The sequence below is a fragment of the Narcine bancroftii genome, unplaced genomic scaffold, assembly GCF_036971445.1.
Source record: "Narcine bancroftii isolate sNarBan1 unplaced genomic scaffold, sNarBan1.hap1 Scaffold_151, whole genome shotgun sequence".
NCBI lineage: Eukaryota > Metazoa > Chordata > Chondrichthyes > Torpediniformes > Narcinidae > Narcine > Narcine bancroftii.
The window spans coordinates 4,962,024-4,983,776 of NW_027211886.1; the positions used below are offsets into that span (position 1 = coordinate 4,962,024).

The window sequence follows — 21,753 nt, forward strand, 5'->3', positions numbered from 1 at the left end:
TTGGGCGCGTTAGTTAATGGGTCAGCAAGTGGCACAAGGGGGAGGTCTCATTCAGCTCAGCGACCAGCAAAGTAGATCTGGTGACATGTTGCACCAGTTTTTATTGAGCTTCGGATCGGGTTCTGCGCCTGGATTATTTCTGTTTTGCACGACCCGCTCCAATTTCAGGAGCCTGGATGATGGTGGCGGCCGAGGACGGGGCAGCAGCTCGCCAGTGAGGGCTGGAGCAACCACTCCTTGGGTCGGTTCCCGGCGAGGGCATCGAGACGGTCCACGCCGCACAGGTGAGAGAGCGCAGGTAAATGTTAGGTGTTCCAGGGCACCAGCCGGAGCGACGCTGCGCCTTCGCCACAGGTTGCAAGCACATTAATAATTAATTCAGGACTTTGATACATATTTTTTCCGGGGTTTCGCCTCCGTCTGGGGGGAAAATTGTGACTATTTTAAACCCACGGTGACTCTTAAGATGCCTTAATTGATTTAAACGCGGGTTTTAAAAAGAGAATCGGACGATTTGGCGGGGAAGGCGCACTTCATCCGAAGGGGCGGGACGCTGAAGTAGCCAGGCGAAGAATGCCGCTGAGGATGTGGCGACGCAGAAGAGAGCTGGGTGTTTTCGTGGAGCTCACGTTTCCCACTGGGAAAGGAAAGGTGCCGGAGAAGTCAGAACGGCCCAGGAGGCGAGTCCGGGTGGGAGGAGGGGAGACCAGAGCACACGTGTCGGAGCTATTAACGCCTCAAGGGCAGGGAAGCAGACCTGGCAGGTAAAAAAAAATTGAAGCGGCTCAGGATGCATTTGAACCTGAGGGTGTTCCTTGAGGTAAGAAAGTAGGACCGCGCCGAGGATGCGAGATGAATAAAGAGAAATCTTTAAAGGCGAGCTGTCGCTGAAAAGTTTCAGGGACGGGTGCAGAGGCAGCGGTTTTGACCTAGTAGGTGCGCTGGATGCTGACCCGGTGAGAACGGCTTCGGAATCTGGGGATAAAATACTCGAAGTGCTCTGGGGAAAGCGCGAAGAAGGTTCGCTATGCTGTGATCTACACAGAGCCCCACTGCTTCTTTTGCGCACGGTTGGTGGCGAGAAATTCCCTCCCCAGAAGGAATCGCTGCTGCAAAAGTGGTTCATTTTGATGTTCCCAAGAGGTTTTTTTTCTCTCTCGCAAACTCCACGTTGACCTCTGTGCCATTTTAAGTCTGTGGCCCCTTTCCACGAACAATCCCAGGATGGGAAACACCCTGGACGGTTGGTTCAACCGGCTCTGCATGTGGGCGCAGTCCTCCTAAGAGGAGGTTTCTCATACGGAGGATGGTTAATTATTTTCCACCCGCGTTGAAGTCACATCATTATCTCCGTTCTCATGTCATGGTCTGATTCGGAGTGCAATGAAAAGCCCAACATCGTTTTGTCAGCGGAGGGTGTGAGGAGCCTCGTCCATTGTCTTCGACGCCTTTGTTCCAAGAGGGAGGTGGAAAGGTCTATTGTGGTGTCAGCGCTCTTTCTGCTGACTGGATACATTTCACCCATCAGCTCCTTCAATTCATGAAACGCACGATACATACAAAGCTTCTTCCGCCTCCTTCCCTCTTGGAAGAAGTCCAGACAAGTGCCCATAATTGGGTATGAAGGATGGTTCAGGGGTTGTAATTCCACATGTCGTCATTTCTAAGCTTAAAACTAGGGAGTTTTATCTTGACTGACATTTTAATGTCCTGTAGGACAGAGTTTATAACTTCAGTATCTTGGTAATCCAAATAATTTTGATTGACACTGCAGCTTTTTATCATTGTCGACACCAACAGTCTTTGTGTCACCTTTCCCTCTGCCCTGACAACTATTTATTTTCTATGACTAAGGTGGAATTTAGCACTGTACTCTGGGAGAACATGTCTGCAAGTCATTGGATATCCATGCTGTGATCTCTATTTAAGGTAAGATGAGGATTTCATTTTTCTTTGTTTCTTTGTTTAGATCAACAAACTATTCAGGAGCAGGAACAGACCAACACCCTCCAACACTTGAACCTGCCTTTGCCTTTCCCTCCCCACACCTGGTTCCATACTCATCCTTCATCTTCATAGCTCACTGGTCCACCAATCATCCTTTAGTCAATGTCACACCTTGTCATACTGACTTCCTTTCTGTCTCTATCTTCACACTTCATGAAGGGTCTCAACCCAAAATGTTCTCTCTCTCTGTTTCTTTGGACCAGTTAAGTTCTTCCAGCAACCCCCCCCCCCCCCCGCTCAAGCTTGGTCCACCATTTGACAAAGCCCTTCCAGGCAGGGAGTTGGGATACAGAGGTGTTTTTTTCTGGTGGGCAATCAGGGGTGAGTGGATTGCTGGGTCCACAACTGTTCACAATATACATTAATGATCTGGAAGAGGGGACAGAGTGTAGTGTATCTAAGTTTGCTGATCACATTAACTTCAGTGGAAAAGCAAATTGTGTAGAGAATACGGAGAGCCTGCAGAGAGATATAGATGAGTTAAGTGAGTGGGCAAGGGTCTAGCAAATGGAGTATAATGTTGGTAAATGTGACAATATCCACTTTGGAATGAAAAATGGAAGATCAGAGTATTATTTAAATGGCAAGCGATTGCAGCATGTTGCTATGCCAAAGGACTTGGGAGTGCTTGTGCATGAATTACAAAAGGTTAGTTTGCAGGTGATCAAGGCAAATGGAATGTTGGCCTTCATTGCCAGAGGGATTGCATTTAGGAGTAGGGAGATAATGCTGCAACTATATAAGGTCCTGGTGAGGCAGCATCTGGAGTACCACATGCAGTTCTGGTCTCCAGGAAGAATTTACTGGCTTTGAAGGCAGTGTACAGGAGATTCTCCAGGTTGATTCCACAGATGGCCCAGGTGATTTATCTACCTTTATTTGCTGTAAGGCAGCTCCTCCTCCTTAATCTCCATCTGTTCCATGACTCTTCTGTTTGTTACCCTTCCTTCCTTATGCACTATATCAGTTTGCTGAGGAAATACTGATGCAAAAAATCTATTTAAGATCTTTCCCATTACATAGTTGAACACTCTGATCCTCTAGGGGACCAATTTTGTCTCTTACTATCCTTTTAGTATACTTGTAGAAACCCTCTGGGTTTACGTTCATATCATCTGCCAGAGCAACCTCATGTCTTCTTTTTCCCTTCCTGATTTCTTTTGTGAGTATTTTCTTGCATTTTCTGTTCTGTTCAAGTACCTAATCTTTTCCTTGTTGCCTATACTTGCTGCACATCTCCCTGTTTTTCTTAACCAGATTGCCAATATCCCTTGAAAACCAGGGCTCCCTTTGCCTGGTAACTTTGCCTTTAATCCTGACAGGAACACGCAAATTCTGCCCTCTCAAGATTTCCACTTACCGAACACACTGTTGCCATAAAACAACATATCATCAGATCAACCATGATCTCATTGAATAGCAGAGCAGGTTCGATGGACTGGATGGGTCACTCCTGCTCCTATTTCTTTTGTTCTTATGAGCCTCATGACTACCTTTACCCCCTCTCCCCCGCCCCCACTTGTTCAATTTTCTTTCAATCTCTGCCTTAACTCCAATCTCTACAACATTCTGGGGTAGAGAGCTTTCAAAAACTCCCAAATTTCTGAAAAAAGACACTCTTCCTTTTCTCTGTATGTATTAGACAACTATTAAGATGACATTTTCAACCATGTGGCCCAGGTGACTGAACAACAATCCTTTCTTCATTGAACTTTCCTCCAATTTACATGAAATTTTAAAATTGTAAGAGAAAATGCTAGAAATGCATCTGTCGTAAGAGAAATAGAGTTAATGTTTCATGTCAAAGACCCTTCATCAGAACTGTGAAAGAAACAAAAGAAGAGAAGGGGGGATGGCTGACAGAGTAAAGGTTAGGTGCCCATGAAGATGAGCTGTCACCACGGTTAACTGATCAATGAGTAATGGGGAGCAGTTAAGAGAGGGGAAACATAGACAAAAGAATACGGGAGATACAAAATGTAGAAGGTGATGACATGGCTGTCCGATTAGGCTTGGTGTGTCCTTCCAGAGAAGGCAAGAAACAAAATTTTGAAGAAGACAAAAGAAACACAGTAATTAATACCTATGACTGTTTTCCACTGCATCCTGTTACAACAGCAGGGGGACATTGTGGTGCTTTTTTTTCCTCTTGTTTGTGATTTAAAAAAAAATCTTAGTGCACCTGCCATGCCTCGTGGATTTAAGCCTGAGTCAAGGCGTTCCATTCAGATTAGTTACTTTAATGGCCAACATCTGTTTTCCTGGGTTGTGAAAGGTCATCAACTTGAGGCGATAATTTTCTTTCTCGCCCCCTCGATGCTGCCTGGCCTGTTGATTTTTTGCCTTTATTCTTGAAGCATTCAGAGTTCCAGATATTTGGGTTGAGATTCCAGAGCCCAGTCAACACTAAGCAACCACTATGACCAAATGTTGAGTATGTTCCAATCAGTTTCAAAGGGAGCAAGTGGTACTTGATCAATTAAAGCTGGGAGAGGCAGCAAGTCATGACGGTTTTCAGTTTAAGACAGTTTGGGGGTTTCAAAAAAGGAGAGAAAGCCTTTATCTCACATCAGTGGTTATCAAAGTGACATAGGGAATGGTGCTGGGCTCACAACTGTACACAAAATGGATAAACAATTTGGAAGAGGGGATCAGCCTTCATCTTACTGAATGGTGGGGCAGGCTGGATAGCCAGAAGGCATACTGCTGGTCCTATTTTTTATGCACATACAGATTCAGATTTATTGCCAGGGTACATACATGAGAGTACATACATGACAGAGACTTGGGATAAATGGCTCGTTTTCTGAGTGGCAGGCGGTGACCAGTGGGGTGCCACAGGGATCTGTACTGGGACCCCAGCTGTTCACAATTTACATTAATGGTCTGGATGAGGGGATTGGATGTAATATCTCCAAATTTGCAGATGACACTAAGCTAGGGGGGGGGGTTGTGTGCACGGAAGAGGGGGTCAGGAAGCTCCAGTGTGATTTGGATAAATTGAGGGACTGGGCAGATACATGGCAAATACACTACAATGTGGATAAATGTGAGGTTATCCACTTTGGTAATACAAACCGGAGGGCAGATTACTATTTGAATGGCAATAGATTAAGAGATGGGGAAGTGCAGAGAGACCTAGGGGTACTTGTACACCAGTCTCTGAAGGCGAGCATGCAGGTACAGCAGGCGGTTAAAAAGGCAAATGGTATGTTGGCCTTCATATCAAGAGGGTTTGAGTATAGGAATAAGGATACCTTACTGCAGCTGTACAGGGCCTTGGTGAGACCCCACCTGGAGTATTGTGTGCAGTTTTGGTCACCTTATCTAAGGAAGGATGTTCTTGCAATGGAGGGAGTGCAGAGGCGATTCACCAGGCTGATACCTGGAATGGCAGGAATGACTTATGAGGAAAGATTGCACAAATTGGGATTGTACTCGCTGGAGTTTAGAAGATTGAGAGGGGATCTCATAGAGACCTATAAAATTCTGGCAGGACTGGACAGAATGGATGCAGATGGGATGTTTCCAATGATGGGAAAATCCAGAACCCGGGACCATGGTTTGAGGATAATAGGCAAACCATTTAGGACCGAGATGAGGAGGAATTTCTTGACCCAGAGGGTGGTGAATCTGTGGAATTCATTGCCACAGAGGGCAGTAGAGGCAGGTTCATTAAATATATTTAAGAGGGAATTAGATCTATTTCTTCAGTATAAGGGTATTAAAGGTTATGGAGAGAAGGCGGGGACGGGGTACTGAACTTTAAGATCAGCCATGATCTCGTTGAATGGCGGAGCAGGCTCGAAGGGCCGAATGACCTACTCCTGCTCCTATCTTCTTTGTTTCTATGACATCACAGAAAATTCTGAGATTCTTTTTCCTGTGGGTGAGGCAGAATTACCACTTATTGGTCATGCAAAATAAACTGTACTCAAAGAACACATAAACAAATAAAGAAATGTAAACAAACTGCAATTTTAAAAAAGTTGATAAAGTGTAAAAATAAGAGTTCCTGATTGAGTTTGTTGTTGAAGAGTCTGATGTGGAGGGATAGCACCTGTTCCAGAACATGATGGTATGAGTCTTGTTGCACCTGTACCTCTTTCCATGTAGCAGTGAGAACAGAGCGTGTGCTGGGTGGTGTGGATCCTTGATGATTGCTGCTGCTGCTCTAATGGCAGCATTCCCTGTAGATTTTCTCGATGGTGGAGAGTTTTTCCCTGTGATGTCCTGGGATATGACCACTAACATTTGCAGGGCTTTACACTCGGGGGTATTGGTTTCCCCATACCAGGCCGCGATCCAGCCAGTGAGCACACTTTCTACCACACAATTGTAGAAATTTGCCAGGGTTTCCAATGCCATGCCAAACCTCCGCAAACTCCTCATATAAATACCGTACCTCTCATATAAGTCCCTTCCTTCGTGCTCTGGGATGAGGTCATTAAAAACAGGAAAAACTGAACACACCCATCAATCAGAAACATTCAGTTTCTCGTTCCTCAGACGCTGCCTGATCTGCTGAGTGTTTCCAGCATTTTAAAAAAAATTGTTTCAGGTTTGCAGCATTTGCAATGGGTTTTTTTTTAACAGTGAGTGAGTGAGGACACCTGTATATTTTTAACCTGGATTGCAATTCCCTTGAACTGAGAGGGCAAAGCACGTGGGTTTGAGTTACAATCTCTAGGTTCATAAGGTGCCTCTTGACTAACTGGGCCACCTCGCAGCATGGTAGAAAAACAATACATTGCACAGGTCATGCCGTATCTTTAAGATGTAAAGAGTAACCAATGTTTCATCAAGGTATGAACAAAAAGGAGGGGCAATAGTGGGGGTTCAAGGAGAGGGTAGGAGGTAGGAAGGAACAGGGAAAAGAGAACAGGCTAACAGGTAAAGAGATCAAGGGTGGATACAGGTGAGAGGGTAGAAGAGAAAAAAGCTGAGAAGTGAGGGGAAGGAGATAGCTCTGTGAATGGAGAGGGAAGGGGAGGAGATGGGAGCTGGAGGAAAGGAAGTGAAAGATTCAGGGAAAGATTTTAAGGAAACTGGAGATGTAGATGTTAATACCATCTGGCTGGAGAGTGTCCAGGTGGAATGTAAGGGGTTGATCCTCCAATGTACAGGTGGCCTCAGTTTGGCAGTGCATGAAGACTTGGAACTTTGTGAAGGAGGGAGCAGGGGGTTAGGGAGATCTGCTCTGCAGTCTACAGACTAATCTTCAGACTATCCTTTTTCTGGCAGATAGATAACAAGCAGCTGCTAATCATGTTGAAGCAAATGAAGCAATGGAAATCGATGTGCAAGGGGCTGGTACTGGGGACCCTCCTCACAACCTGCATGATTCTGCTGTATTCCTTTGTGGCACCACCTCATCAGTTCAGTCTCCAGCAGTAAGTCTTTTCCTTCACATAAAAAAAAATTGGTGCAGATTGCCTTTAGGATTAAAAAATTGTGTGCATTTGGAAAAGTGGACCATTTCCTGAGTCATCTCTCCCGTTTTGAATGGGAGCTCTAATGTGAGAGTAGCAGGTTGTAGACCTCAATGTATTTTGTTCTTTGCCACCATGCACTGAACATCTTCCATATTCATTCAGTCTTCCAAAGGTGGGTGCATGTTTCACCTTGAAGACCACGCGTTAACACTGAGCTCTGCTGGCAGATATATTTAAGTTTATTCACTACAATGAATGCAGCTGAACTGACAGGCTAAAATGCATCAGTTTCAGTCTTGATTCAAGCCGAGGTATTTCTTTATGTTCATTTTGTAAAAATCCGATATTTTTGTTTAGGAAGATACATTTTCTGCATTAATATATAACTAAATTGGTTACAACAATAGATTTTACCCACACATTCAGAGCGTTTTTATTGCTTTGTATTTACATTTCCACTTTCTTTAACCCGGCTTACCCAGTTATTTTTTTCTTTCTTTGGGGCTAAATTATTATCTGGGGTGGGGGGGGCGATTAAATCACTATGTATTAATCTTTATTATTTTGAATAAGACAATTTATGTATATGTGAAAAAATTTAAATAAAATTTTCAAAAAAGTTACTGACAAGACCATGCATGTATCACATTATACAGCAAAGTACATAATTGACACTATTTAATACAACACCATCCCAAAATATGATCGTTAGAAAAATATTTTAGAAACAATCCTTCTTAAAAAAGCTCAGGGAAAGGGTGGGATTGTGGCTGATAGGCCATAAAACCAAAAACTCGTGCTGATGGAGTTTATTTGCCATTTGAGATGTGGTTTTAGGTTAAAAAAAAATTCCAGCATAATTGCACCCCAATTGTAAAATCTAAATTGATCTAATAACTCAGTGTAATGACATTGTATAAGGTTTAAAAATAGCATACAATAATATTGAAGTGGATGTTTTAGGAACACATTTTATAAAAGGAAGGAAAATTGGAGCTCAGCAGCAACTTTAAAATTCGGATAGCCTAGATTAAAACCCAATGCAGCTCAGCAAACACAAGGTAACTAGAATGGTGATGAAATGATCTCCCTTCATTTATGGAGGCAGCCAAGAGGGCAATGAAATAATCTTGTCCAGAGGAACAGAGGCTTGGATAGGAGTTTCAGAAGCCATTGAGCTGAGGGAGATAGTTGATGCACCAGCAGAAATTCACTGGTTCTGGTGATGCAGTGGATGCCTGTTTGGCAACTCATCTCGGGGTTGGACAGAACATCAAAGTTGTTTCAGATAACGACCTGAAAGAGGGATAGAATCACATTCAAGTTTATTGTCACATGTACAAGATGCAGTGATAAAGTTTAATGGGCAGTCCAGCTGGACATCCCATAGGTAGAACAGCAAGTAAGGCACAGTGCAGAAGTGCAGAGTTAGAGAGAGTCCACAATATTATTTTACTAATGTGAGGTTCAGTCCAGAGTCTGATAACAGCAGGTGAGAAACTGTCTGTGAATCTTCTTCTCGCCATAAGGAGCTGGGATAAATAAAAGGCACACAGAAATGCTGGAGGAACTCAGCCAGTCTTGCAGTGACCTCAGGAGATAAAGATACATTGCCAACATTTTGGGCCTGAGTCCTTCTTCAAGGAATGGGCAAAGAGCAGGAATGCTCAGAATAAAGACAGTTCTTGTTGGGGCGGGTCCAAGTCAACAAGAGGTGTTAATTGGATATGATAGAGGAGAGATTAGAATTGATTTTGGCTCTGTGAAAGGAGACAGAGGGAAAGGGAGAATCATAGAGTTGGGGAAGGCAACAGGGGAAGCGGGGGTGGGGGGGGAAGGGGTTAGTATGGCTGTGTTTAACAAAAGCCGGAGAAGTTGATGTTAATGATGGGAAATGAGATTTTGTTCCTCCAAATTGTGTGCCGTGTCAGAGAGGCATTGCTTGCAACCATGGACAGACATGTCAGCAAGGGAATGGGATAAGGAATTGAAATGGGTGGCCACTGGAGGACCCACACTATTGGAGTGGACAGAGTTGAGGTGCTTAACAAGGTGATCTCTCAGTCTGCGCCCAGTCTCTTTGATGTAGGGGAGGCCACAATGGGAGCACCAGATGCAGTAGATGACCCCTGCAAATCTCCATGAAGACAATGCCAGAGTTCAAGTTTAAAGCCAGGTTACTGGAGCTGTGAGGTACTGCACTACCACAGTACTCTTCTTCTCTCTTTGGCTTGGCTTCGCAGACGAAGATTTATGGAGGGGTAAATGTCCACGTAAGCTCCAGGCTCGTTTGTGGCTGACAAGTCCGATGCGGGACAGGCAGACACGTCAGCTGCAGACTCGTTTGTGGCTGACAAGTCCGATGCGGGACAGGCAGACACGGTTGCAGCAGTTGCAAGGGAAAATTAGTTGTTTGGGGTTGGGTGTTGGGTTTTTCCTCCTTTGTCTTTTGTCAGTGAGGTGGGCTCTGCGGTCATATTCAAAGGAGGTTGCTGCCCGCCAAACTGTGAGGCGCCAAGATGCACGATTTGAGGCGAGATCAGCCCACTGGCGGTGGTCAATGGGGCAGGCACCAAGAGATTTCTTTAGGCAGTCCTTGTACCTCTTCTTTTGTGCACCTCTATCACGGTGGCCAGTGGAGAGCTCGCCATATAACACGATCTTGGGAAGGCGATGGTCCTCCATGTGACCTACCCAGTGCAGTTGGATCTTCAGCAGCGTGGATTCGATGTTGTCGGCCTCTGCCATCTCGAGTACTTCGATGTTAGGGATGAAGTCACTTCAATGAATGTTGAGGATGGAGCGGAGACAACGCTGGTGGAAGCGTTCTAGGAGCCGTAGGTGATGCCAGTAGAGGACCCATGATTCGGAGTGCCGTCGGCACACAAAACTCAAAACGGTCAACCAATTTACCTATCTCGGCTGCACCATTTCATCGGATGCAAGGATTGACAATGAGATTGTCAACAGACTCGCCAAGGCAAATAGAGCCTTTGGAAGACTACACAAAAGAGTCTGGAAAAACAACCAACTGAAAAACCTCACAAAGATTAGCGTATACAGAGCCGTTGTCATACCACAGTACTTTCTTTGGCTTGGCTTCGCGGACGAAGATTTATGGAGGGGGTAAAAAGTCCACGTCAGCTGCAGGCTCGTTTGTGGCTGACCAGTCCGATGCGGGACAGGCAGACACGATTGCAGCAGTTGCAAGGGAAAATTGGTTGGTTGGGGTTGGGTGTTGGGTTTTTCCTCCTTTGCCTTTTGTCAGTGAGGTGGGCTCTGCGGTCTTCTTCAAAGGAGGCTGCTGCCCGCCAAACTGTGAGGCGCCAAGATGCACGGTTTGAGGCGTTATCAGCCCACTGGCGGTGGTCAATGTGGCAGGCACCAAGAGATTTCTTTAGGCAGTCCTTGTACCTTTTCTTTGGTGCACCTCTGTCACGGTGGCCAGTGGAGAGCTCGCCATATAATACGATCTTGGGAAGGCGATGGTCCTCCATTCTGGAGACGTGACCCATCCAGCGCAGCTGGATCTTCAGCAGCGTGGACTCGATGCTGTCGACCTCTGCCATCTCGAGTACCTCGACGTTAGGGGTGTGAGCGCTCCAATGGATGTTGAGGATGGAGCGGAGACAACGCTGGTGGAAGCGTTCTAGGAGCCGTAGGTGGTGCCGGTAGAGGACCCATGATTCGGAGCCGAACAGGAGTGTGGGTATGACAACGGCTCTGTATACGCTTATCTTTGTGAGGTTTTTCAGTTGGTTGTTTTTCCAGACTCTTTTGTGTAGTCTTCCAAAGGCGCTATTTGCCTTGGCGAGTCTGTTGTCTATCTCATTGTCGATCCTTGCATCTGATGAAATGGTGCAGCCGAGATAGGTAAACTGGTTGACCGTTTTGAGTTTTGTGTGCCCGATGGAGATGTGGGGGGGCTGGTAGTCATGGTGGGGAGCTGGCTGATGGAGGACCTCAGTTTTCTTCAGGCTGACTTCCAGGCCAAACATTTTGGCAGTTTCCGCAAAGCAGGACGTCAAGCGCTGAAGAGCTGGCTCTGAATGGGCAACTAAAGCGGCATCATCTGCAAAGAGTAGTTCACGGACAAGTTTCTCTTGTGTCTTGGTGTGAGCTTGCAGGCGCCTCAGATTGAAGAGACTGCCATCCGTGCGGTACCGGATGTAAACAGCGTCTTCATTGTTGGGGTCTTTCATGGCTTGGTTCAGCATCATGCTGAAGAAGATTGAAAAGAGGGTTGGTGCGAGAACACAGCCTTGCTTCACGCCATTGTTAATGGAGAAGGGTTCAGAGAGCTCATTGCTGTATCTGACCCGACCTTGTTGGTTTTCGTGCAGTTGGATAATCATGTTGAGGAACTTTGGGGGACATCCGATGCGCTCTAGTATTTGCCAAAGCCCTTTCCTGCTCACGGTGTCGAAGGCTTTGGTGAGGTCAACAAAGGTGATGTAGAGTCCTTTGTTTTGTTCTCTACACTTTTCTTGGAGCTGTCTGAGGGCAAAGACCATGTCAGTGGTTCCTCTGTTAGCGCGAAAGCCGCACTGTGATTCTGGGAGAATATTCTCAGCGACACTAGGTATTATTCTATTTAGTAGAATCCTAGCGAAGATTTTGCCTGCAATGGAGAGCAACGTGATTCCCCTGTAGTTTGAGCAGTCTGATTTCTCGCCTTTGTTTTTGTACAGGGTGATGATGGTGGCATCACGAAGATCCTGAGGCAGTTTACCTTGGTCCCAACAAAGCTTGAAAAACTCATGCAGTTTGGCATGCAGAGTTTTGCCGCCAGCCTTCCAGACTTCTGGGGGGATTCCATCCATACCTGCTGCTTTGCCACTTTTCAGTTGTTCGATTGCCTTATATGTCTCATCCAGGGTGGGAACCTCATCCAGCTCTAGCCTTAGGGGCTGTTGAGGGAGCTGGAGCAGGGCGGAATCTTGGACTGAGCGGTTGGTACTGAAAAGAGATTGGAAGTGTTCTGACCATCGGTTGAGGATGGAGATCTTGTCGCTGAGGAGGACTTTGCCGTCTGAGCTGCGCAGCGGGCTTTGGACTTGGGGTGAGGGGCCGTACACAGCCTTTAGAGCCTCGTAGAAACCCCTGAAGTCGCCAATGTCCGCGCTGAGCTGTGTTCGTTTGGCGAGGCTAGTCCACCACTCATTTTGGATCTCCCGGAGTTTGCGCTGAAGATGGCTGCATGCGCGACGGAAGGCTTGTTTCTTCTCTGGACAGGACGGCTTTGTAAGGTGAGCCTGGTGGGCAGCTCGCTTCTTTGCCAGCAGCTCCTGGATTTCCTGGCTGTTTTCGTCAAACCAGTCCTTGTTTTTCCTGGAGGAGAAGCCCAGTACCTCTTCAGTGGATTGCAGTATGGTAGTCTTCAACTGATCCCAGAGGGTTTCAGGGGACGGGTCCGTGAGGCGGGTTGCAACGTCGAGCTTTGCTTTGAGGTTTGCCTGGAAGTTTCCTCTCGCTTCGTCTGACTGCAGTTTTCCAACATTGAACCTCTTTCTGGGGGCTTTATTGTTCCTGGGCTTTGGCTTGAAGTGAAGGTTGAGCTTGCAGCGAACCAGCCGGTGGTCAGTGTGGCATTCCGCGCTAGGCATGACCCTGGTGTGGAGCACATCTTGTTTGTCACTTTCTCGCACCAGGATGTAGTCCAGGAGGTGCCAGTGTTTGGATCGGGGATGCATCCAGGTGGTCTTAAGGCTGTCCCTCTGCTGAAAAAGGGTGTTTGTAATGACAAGCCGCTGTTCTGTGCAGAGCTCCAACAGGAGGCGCCCATTGTCGTTGCACTTGCCGACGCCATGCTTGCCCAGGATTCCTGGCCAGGTTTCTGAGTCTTTGCCGACACGAGCGTTGAAGTCGCCCAGGATGACAACCTTGTCGGCTGTAGGGGTACGTTGGATGAGGTTGCGCAGGTCGGTGTAGAACTTGTTCTTTTCTGCTGGTTCCGCCTGGAGGGTTGGAGCATAGACACTGATGAGGGTGATGTGACGCTTGTTTTGAAGTGGGAGTCGCATGGACATGATTCGGTCCGAGAGGCCTGTCGGAAGGTTTTCGAGTTTGGAGGCAATGAAGCTCTTGACCATGAAGCCTACACCAGATAGGCGTCGTTCATCCGAAGGCTTGCCAGACCAGTAGAGTGTGTAGCCCGCGCCGCGTTCTTGGAAGCTGCCTACATCTGCCAGGCGGACTTCACTGAGAGCGGCTATGTCGATGTCAAGTCTGAGGAGTTCATGTGCAATGAGGGCAGACCGACGTTCAGGTCGATGGCTGTCAGTCTTATCTAGCATGGTTCTGATGTTCCAGCATGCTAGCTTGAGTTTGTGAGCATCTTTTGAGGGGGAGGACGTGGAGGGGGAGGACGTGGAGGGGGAGGACGTGGAGGGGGAGGACGTGGAGGGGGAGGACGTGGAGGGGGAGGACGTGGAGGGGGAGGACGTGGACCTGTCCTCGGGCCTGCGCAAAGGAGCTTTTAGGTGGAGTGCAGTGCGCGCAGTACTGGCCCCACCCTTTACACCCATGGTTCGTGTGCCGTGGCCAAGCAAGCTGGGACGTGGCAGCGAGGTCCTTGGGTCGTAGGTTTTATATCGGAGTGGCCTTCTCCTATGCAGGTTTCTTACCCGGGCTGGAGGGGCCTGCCTCCCCTCCTAGGTCGGTCCATACTGCCCGGACAAGGGGGAGGCGGCGGCCCCAGTCCGGGCACAGGGAGAGCAGCGGCGGCCCCGGCCCCGGTCCGGGCGAAGGGTAGACGGCGGCGGCCCCGATACGGGCAGGAGCAAGGGGGAGGCGGCGGCCCCAGTCCGGGCACAGGGAGAGCAGCGGCGGCCCCGGCCCCGGTCCGGGCGAAGGGTAGACGGCGGCGGCCCCGATACGGGCAGGAGCAAGGGGGAGGCGGCGGCCCCAGTCCGGGCACAGGGAGAGCAGCGGCGGCCCCGGCCCCGGTCCGGGCGAAGGGTAGACGGCGGCGGCCCCGATACGGGCAGGAGCAAGGGGGAGGCGGCGGCCCCAGTCCGGGCACAGGGAGAGCAGCGGCGGCCCCGGCCCCGGTCCGGGCGAAGGGTAGACGGCGGCGGCCCCGATATGGGCAGGAGCAAGGGGGAGACGGCGGCCCCAGTCCGGGCACAGGGAGAGCAGCGGCGGCCCCGGCCCCGGTCCGGGCGAAGGGTAGACGGCGGCGGCCCCGATACGGGCAGGAGCAAGGGGGAGGCGGCGGCCCCAGTCCGGGCACAGGGAGAGCAGCGGCGGCCCCGACCCCGGCCCGGGCGAAGGGTAGACGGCGGCGGCCCCGATACGGGCAGGAGCAAGGGGGAGACGGCGGCCCCGGCCTCGGTCGAGTGAGGCAGACCACAGTACTACACTGCCACCATTTGGCCACCTGGTGCATAGAGTCAGAGAGTACATCGTCATGGGACAACAATGTCCATGCCTTCCATCAAATACCCAGATGTACTAATCCCATTTTCTAGCACTTGATCTACAGCCTTCGGTAGCATGGTATAGAAATTTACATATTGCAAGAGTCTCTGCCTCTAATATCTCCTCAGTCAACACATTTCTGATTCTAACCATCCTCTGGGTGAAAACAAATCCTACTCGGATCTCCCTCCAAGCCTCTTGTCTTTTACTCTAAACCTATCCCCTCTAGTTTTAGACACCTCTGCAAGAGGAATTGTTCCCTTTTATCTACCCTATCTTTGTCCCTCATAATCTTGTTTACCATTATCTTGACCCCATCAATCTCCTCTACTCCAAGGAAAACAAACTCAGCTATCAAATCTCTGCCCATATGCAAAATGGTTAATCCCAGGCAATACTCTGATGCTCATCTACACCATCTACAATCATATACTTCCTGTAGTATGCCAACCAGAACTGTTCATAGCCCTTCAGCAGTGGCCTAACCAATGTTTTATAAAGTTGTGATATCACCTCCTTGCTCTTATAATCTATGCCTCGTTTAACCAAGACAAAGTAATCTGTACACCTCCTTCATCCCTTTATCAGCCTGTGCTGCCTCCTTCAAGGCTTGTTCCTGAATATTCCCTCGGGTGTATTAAACTGGTACAGAAGAGGAGCTGAGGCCAGCATAGATCAGCCATAATTCAATTGAAAGACAGGGCAGGCATCAGGGGCCAAGACGTGCTCCAATTATCTTGTGATTTTGTGCCATTATTTCTGTAAGTCCTACCCTGATTAGACCTCCCAAAGTGCATCACGTGGTACTTGTCAGCATTAAATTCCATCAACCATTCTTCAGCCTGTTGCACAACGTGACTAATACTTAACTGTAACCTGACACTATTTTCCTTACTTTCAATCACATCACCAATTTTCATCTCATCTACAAATGTTATAACAGCACATTTTACAGTTGCATCCAAATTGTTAATGTATATTGATAAACATTAATGTCCCAGCACTGATGCCTGTAGTGGACCACTAGTTATGGAATTCCAATTACATCAACAACCTTCACCCTCTGGCTCCTACCATCAAAATAAATTTGAGGCAAATTTGCCTTTAATCCCATTAACAAAGGTCCTATGTGCTTCCCAATCCCTCCAAGGACCACTGGAGATTCGTTCACATATGCCCTGGGATTATCATTTCATGCTTTGTACTTAAAATTGTTCCATTTTGTTTTCTTCACCTCCCCTCAGTTTTTCCTATCACAATACATTACATGGCACATCCCATGTAATGCATGCATTGGAGATGCATGTGTTTAACATGCATTTCCAATCTGCAGTGATAAATGTTTTATGATATAGCTGCCGTTTACACATAACAAGGACATAAAGAGATCCACTGAAAGGAACCAAATTTGTAGAAGGAACATAAAATGCATTAACTGGTTAAACAATTTCTCCTCAATAAATTTATGGCTATTTCAGATGCAACTTTTAATTGTTTCATTAGCTACTGGCCAAATCAGCAGATGAAAACTCTTATTTCTAAAACTCATCTGATCCTGGAAGCAGAAATATTAGCCCCTTTCACACTTGCAAATGATCCCAGGAATTAACCACAGTCAGCTTTTAAAGTGTCCAGTGTGAAAGCAAAATCAAAGCTGGCATCAGATGATGTCATCTCACACCAGGGATTGATGGCCTCGACCCCGGTGTCTGCAGGTATCGGCGTTGCAACCATGCAAGTGTGAAATGGGCAATTGCATTGTGGGATTGAAATGGCCCAAGTTTTTGTGTAAGTGCAGGAACATGAAGGAAGAAAAGATTAAAATGAAGGTTTAAACTTTGCTGTTGGAAAATCACAACAGGAGAGAGAGAGAGGAAATAACTAGCAATAGCGGACAATTTTTTAACTAGCTAAAGCACACAATTTATAAATACTGTGGGGTAAAGGCAATGGTGGACCTTACTTCTCAGAAAACTATGCGGCAAGAAACCCCTCTATGAATACTCTATGCATGCAGCCATGCATACAGCCCTTTCTCTGTGGCATGGAATTCTGGGAGGGCAGGTCCGCTCGCTTTTTCCCACAGTATTTATAAATTATATACGATAGTGGTACCAACTTTCCCATGCTGTATAAATTGTACACTATGGCACTACAAACTTTCCCTCGCTGTATAAATTGTCTTCGAAAGCACTTCTAACTTTCCCATGCTATTTAAAAATTGTCCACTATTGGTATTTATTGCTAGCACTTTCCCACAGTCCCTTAGAAAAGTTTATAAAGGATAGCATAACAACAGGGGCTGAAGGGCTCATACTATGCTGTACATAAAGCTTAATTATGTTATAATTAATAATGCTTGATTAATTTTGTTCAAATACAGGATCATAATACATTATCAGGATTTAGGGCAGGTCCACCATCGCTCGATGCATCATGACATCACCAGTAGAAGGTAGAACAATCCTAACCCCAGGGATGGCTCCTCGCAAGTGTGAAAGCGTTCAGTGTCCCAGTTAGGAGTGGTCAAGTGTGAAAATCCAAACCAGAAATATTATTGCATAGAATGGTAACATAAGCCTGTCCTGGCTAAACTTGTACCTCTCACTTTGTTCGTTTTAGATTGGTCACAGTGTTCGAGCTACCGAAAGAAAATAGACTCACACACCGAGAGCAGTTCAGTTTATACAAGTCTTTATTACTAAATCTAAAGCTGAATTCAAACTACAATACCTCCCCCGACTGGGACGTTGGTTGGAATCTTGAAGTTCTTCTTCTTGCTGAGAGATGTTGCCACCTCTCGGAGAGTCTCTAACTTCCGCAGTGGGACCATGGCTTATACCCAAAAGTTGTTTACTTCATAGCTTATGTCTTTGAACAAATGATTTAATTATCTTCAAGGTCTCCTGACAGTGGAATTTAGGTGTATCTACTAATTCATATGCATCCCTGGGCCCCATAGTGTAAATTAGATTATGTCTTCCTATTCAACTGCATCCCTGGGCCCCATGGTGGAATTTAGGTGTATCTACTAATTCATATGCATCCTGGGCCTCATGGTGTAAATTAGATTATGTCTGCTGATTCTAAAAAACAAGCAGGTTCTCAGCCTTGCAGAAGCAAAGATTGCAAAAGTAAAAAACACAGTTTAAATCATCCATTACAAAGCCTCTTTCACACTTGTATCCCACTAAATTGGCCATTCAGTATCCCAGGATAGGAATGGGGGGTTTGGCTTTTCACACTTGACTACTAACTGGGACATTGAATGCTTTCACACTTGCAAGGAGCCATCCCTGGGGTTAGGACTGGTCTACCTTCTACCAGTTTCATCATAATGCATTGAGTGATGGTGGACCTGCCCTAAATCCTGAGCAATGTATTATGATCTTATATGTGAACAAAATTAATCATGCCTAATTATAACATAATTACGTTTTATGTACAACACAGTATGAGCCCTTCAACCCCTGTTGTTGTTACGCCATGACAGCAGAAAGGTTAAATGGCATGAATTCTCAACAGATCAGGGAGCTAAGAGGGACCAGGTTTCTGCACCACACAACTGCAGTTTTTCAACTGACATACAGGACAATGCCCCACTCCGCCAATGGGTACAATCCAATAGAGATGTTGTTGAACTGTTGACCCAGGACAGGGGTAGACCTGGAGCAGAGAATGGAGCTGAAGGAGGTTTGTAGTCAGGGCAGAAAGAGCAATTGTGTCTAGCGAATGACAAGGTATGAGCATTTAGACCTCCTGGCCTGTGCTGGATGAGTATATCATAGTAGAACACGAGGAACCCAAAGACAAAAGGAGCCCATAATGAATCCTGAAGCCGGAGTGAATACAAAGAAGATATCGGGTACTTTGGAACTGCTAGAATGAAAACTCCTATGGGATGGCTGAAGTTATAAATGTATAACTATTATTTATGTTCAGAGAAGCAGTGTAATATTTATATTACTGACTGTAAAATGGAAATAATTTGTTGGAGATCCAGAGCCTTGATAAATTGTTCAATTCTTTGCATTATAGGGAGAGAATCCATTCCACAGTGGGGTTAAAAGTTACTGGCACAATCCCATGGAAATTTAGTACATATTTTTAATATAAATCCTTTCATAGTATAAATGGATACTTTCCTGCAGGAAAAAAATGTAACATTGAGAATCTTAATTGATATTGAAATGTGGAATATCCATTTACAATAATGTTTTTATCTCTTAACAGAATTCCTGTCCCTTATTCCTGTTCTTATAAACCTGCGCATTCCAGGTATGCACCCTACATAAATAACTCAAATACCACTCAAGAGTTAAGCAAAACCTGTACACCCATGGAAGATATCATGTTCATGAAGACACATAAAACTGCCAGCAGCACGATCCTCAATATCCTCTTCCGTTTCGGTCAGAAACACAGGCTGAAGTTTGCTTTTCCTAATGGCAGGAATGATTTCTATTACCCATCAACCTTTGACAGAAGCCAGGTGAAGGATTACAGGCCGGGTATTTGTTTTAACATCATTTGTAATCACATGAGGTTTAACAGTGAAGAAGTCCACAAGTTGCTCCCTGAAGACACTGTTTATTTCACCATCCTCAGGAATCCTGCTTTTTTATTTGAATCGTCATTTCATTATTTTGGGCGTGTGATCCCATTTACCTGGAAAATAAGTGGGGAGGACAAACTGGCTGAATTCCTCAGGGATCCCAACCGATACTATGATCCAAACGGCTTTAACTCCCATTACTTGAAGAATGTGTTATTTTTTGACTTTGGTTATGACAATAACTTGAATTTTGATGACCCCAGAATAGAAAAGTATATTAAAGCAATTGATGAAAGATTCCAGCTGGTAATGCTCCTTGAATATTTTGATGAATCCCTCATTCTTCTGAAAGATGTGATGTGTTGGGATATGGACGATATCCTGTATTTTAAGTTAAATGTAAGGAAAGATTCCACCGTATCAGGAATGACCAAAGAATTATATGAAAAGGCAACAAGATGGAACCAAATTGACTCCATGTTGTACAGATACTTTAATGCTACTTTCTGGAGAAAGGTGAAACAGTACGGCTTTGAACGTATGCAGCAAGATGTAGATGAACTGCGCAAGCACAATAATCACATGCAATCCATTTGCATTGATGGTGGGCACCCAGTAGATGCCAACGCCATTCAGGAAGCATCCTTGCAACCATGGCAACCTCTAGGGGAGCGCTCTATCATGGGCTACAACCTCAAGAAGAATATTAGCAGAAAGCACAGAAAACTTTGCAGGAAAATGCTCACCCCTGAGCTACAATATTTGACTGAATTAGGAGTTAATTTATGGATAACAAGATTATGGTCCCATATCAGGGATCTGTTGAAATTGTAGCTGGCCAGCTTTTGAAGTGGGCATCCTATTTCAGGTGCTGTCAGTATGGCAGCAGCAAGGAATAGCAGACACTCCTTATAGCCACAGATCAGAAGTAAATTTGTGGACATCATCCTGATGCCATTGCAGGTTGCCTGTGAATGTAAGGAGGCAATCATTCAAAAATGTAATATATCAAATACAACTGGATTATAGTCAATCTTTTGTTTTTTCCCCCCCCTTTCATTTCTATGAGTAAAACAGTAATTAATTTAGAACTGAAGGTTCCACCATTCTATGCTCTGTAAAGTATCTGTCCCTATTTACAGTCCTATTTATACCTTGTGAATGATTACAAATGAAACAACTGTGAATTCCCTACTATGATTAGAGAAATCAGAACGTCAAACAATAAGTTCAGATGGTGCTAAATGATCTATGGCCAATACAACCTTTTAAACTCACAAAAGGCCGCAACTGCCACCAACTTGGGCTTATCAAATAAGACAACCTTTATATAATGATTTAGCATATATTTATATGATTTTTATTGGCCTGTGAAATATAGATTGCATTTATAATTGCAAATATGGCAGACATAGTTCTAAAAGACTGATTTCAAATCTGCCTTTTCACATCTTATTAACATACCAATGGTAATGATGTCATGTGATTAAATTGACGGCAATGTTTAGCCACTTGATCATTTGAATGGTAATGTCTCATACAAGGTGCATTTTTACAATAATAGAACATAGATAACATAATAATGTAATTTTCAGCCTGCACAAAGTTCTCACAAGTTGGATGAACAGAGTGAGCGAAAGATGCACAGATCTCTTCATAAAATATGTTCACAAATATATTAAATGCTCCCCTCAAATCATTTTACAGATTTGGGGTTTGGTTTAAGGGGAACATTTGTGAGAAAATGCAACATGTGAAATGTACATTTCTCATTCTCTCAATGATTCTGGATTATCCAAGAAGCTAGTGACTGTGGATTTGGGTTTTAATACCTAAAGCAAATCATTATTTTGATCTAAGTAGACTGAGATACTTATTAACATACTGGAGGTACAGATTCTTTCCACTTAATGCAGCCTAGGAATTTTTAAACCAGCCATTCTCAAAAGGCGCCCTACATTGAAGTAAAAGTGTTGTTTTGTTTTCAACTCATGTAACATAAATGCTTTTTTTTGGTGTAGCCAGACGGAGAGAAGTCAGGAAGAAACTAATACTTGCCTGCTTCACAGGGAAGTGGGGCCCATAAACATTGAGCAGAATCCTGGTGGGGGGTGGGGTGGGGGGTAGCTGAAAAACGAAGTTGAGAATGACTGATTCCAAACTGTTGGTAACAAAACAGGATGTATTTTCATTCATCTTTATGAAATGCTATCAGTCTATAAAAACAACTTCAATTTATATGATGCCTTTGATGCAGCAAAAGAAACTGTTTATGGAGCATCATTTTTGGGACATTATTATTTGCATTTAGCACTGAAGTCAGCAGAAAATAAA

At 45.5% G+C, this 21,753-nt stretch overlaps 1 protein-coding gene across 1 annotated transcript; it reads left to right on the forward strand.

The window, feature by feature from the left end:
- The first annotated feature begins 166 nt into the window (after nucleotides 1-166).
- On the forward strand, nucleotides 167-20,795 carry LOC138750450 (galactosylceramide sulfotransferase-like). Its single transcript, XM_069912506.1, has 4 exons — nucleotides 167-284; nucleotides 1,855-1,929; nucleotides 7,252-7,400; nucleotides 19,098-20,795. Exons 3-4 carry the CDS (start codon nucleotides 7,276-7,278, stop codon nucleotides 20,251-20,253), a joined length of 1,281 nt encoding a protein of 426 aa, XP_069768607.1. The 5' UTR covers nucleotides 167-284; nucleotides 1,855-1,929; nucleotides 7,252-7,275; the 3' UTR covers nucleotides 20,254-20,795.
- The last annotated feature ends 958 nt before the right edge of the window (nucleotides 20,796-21,753 follow it).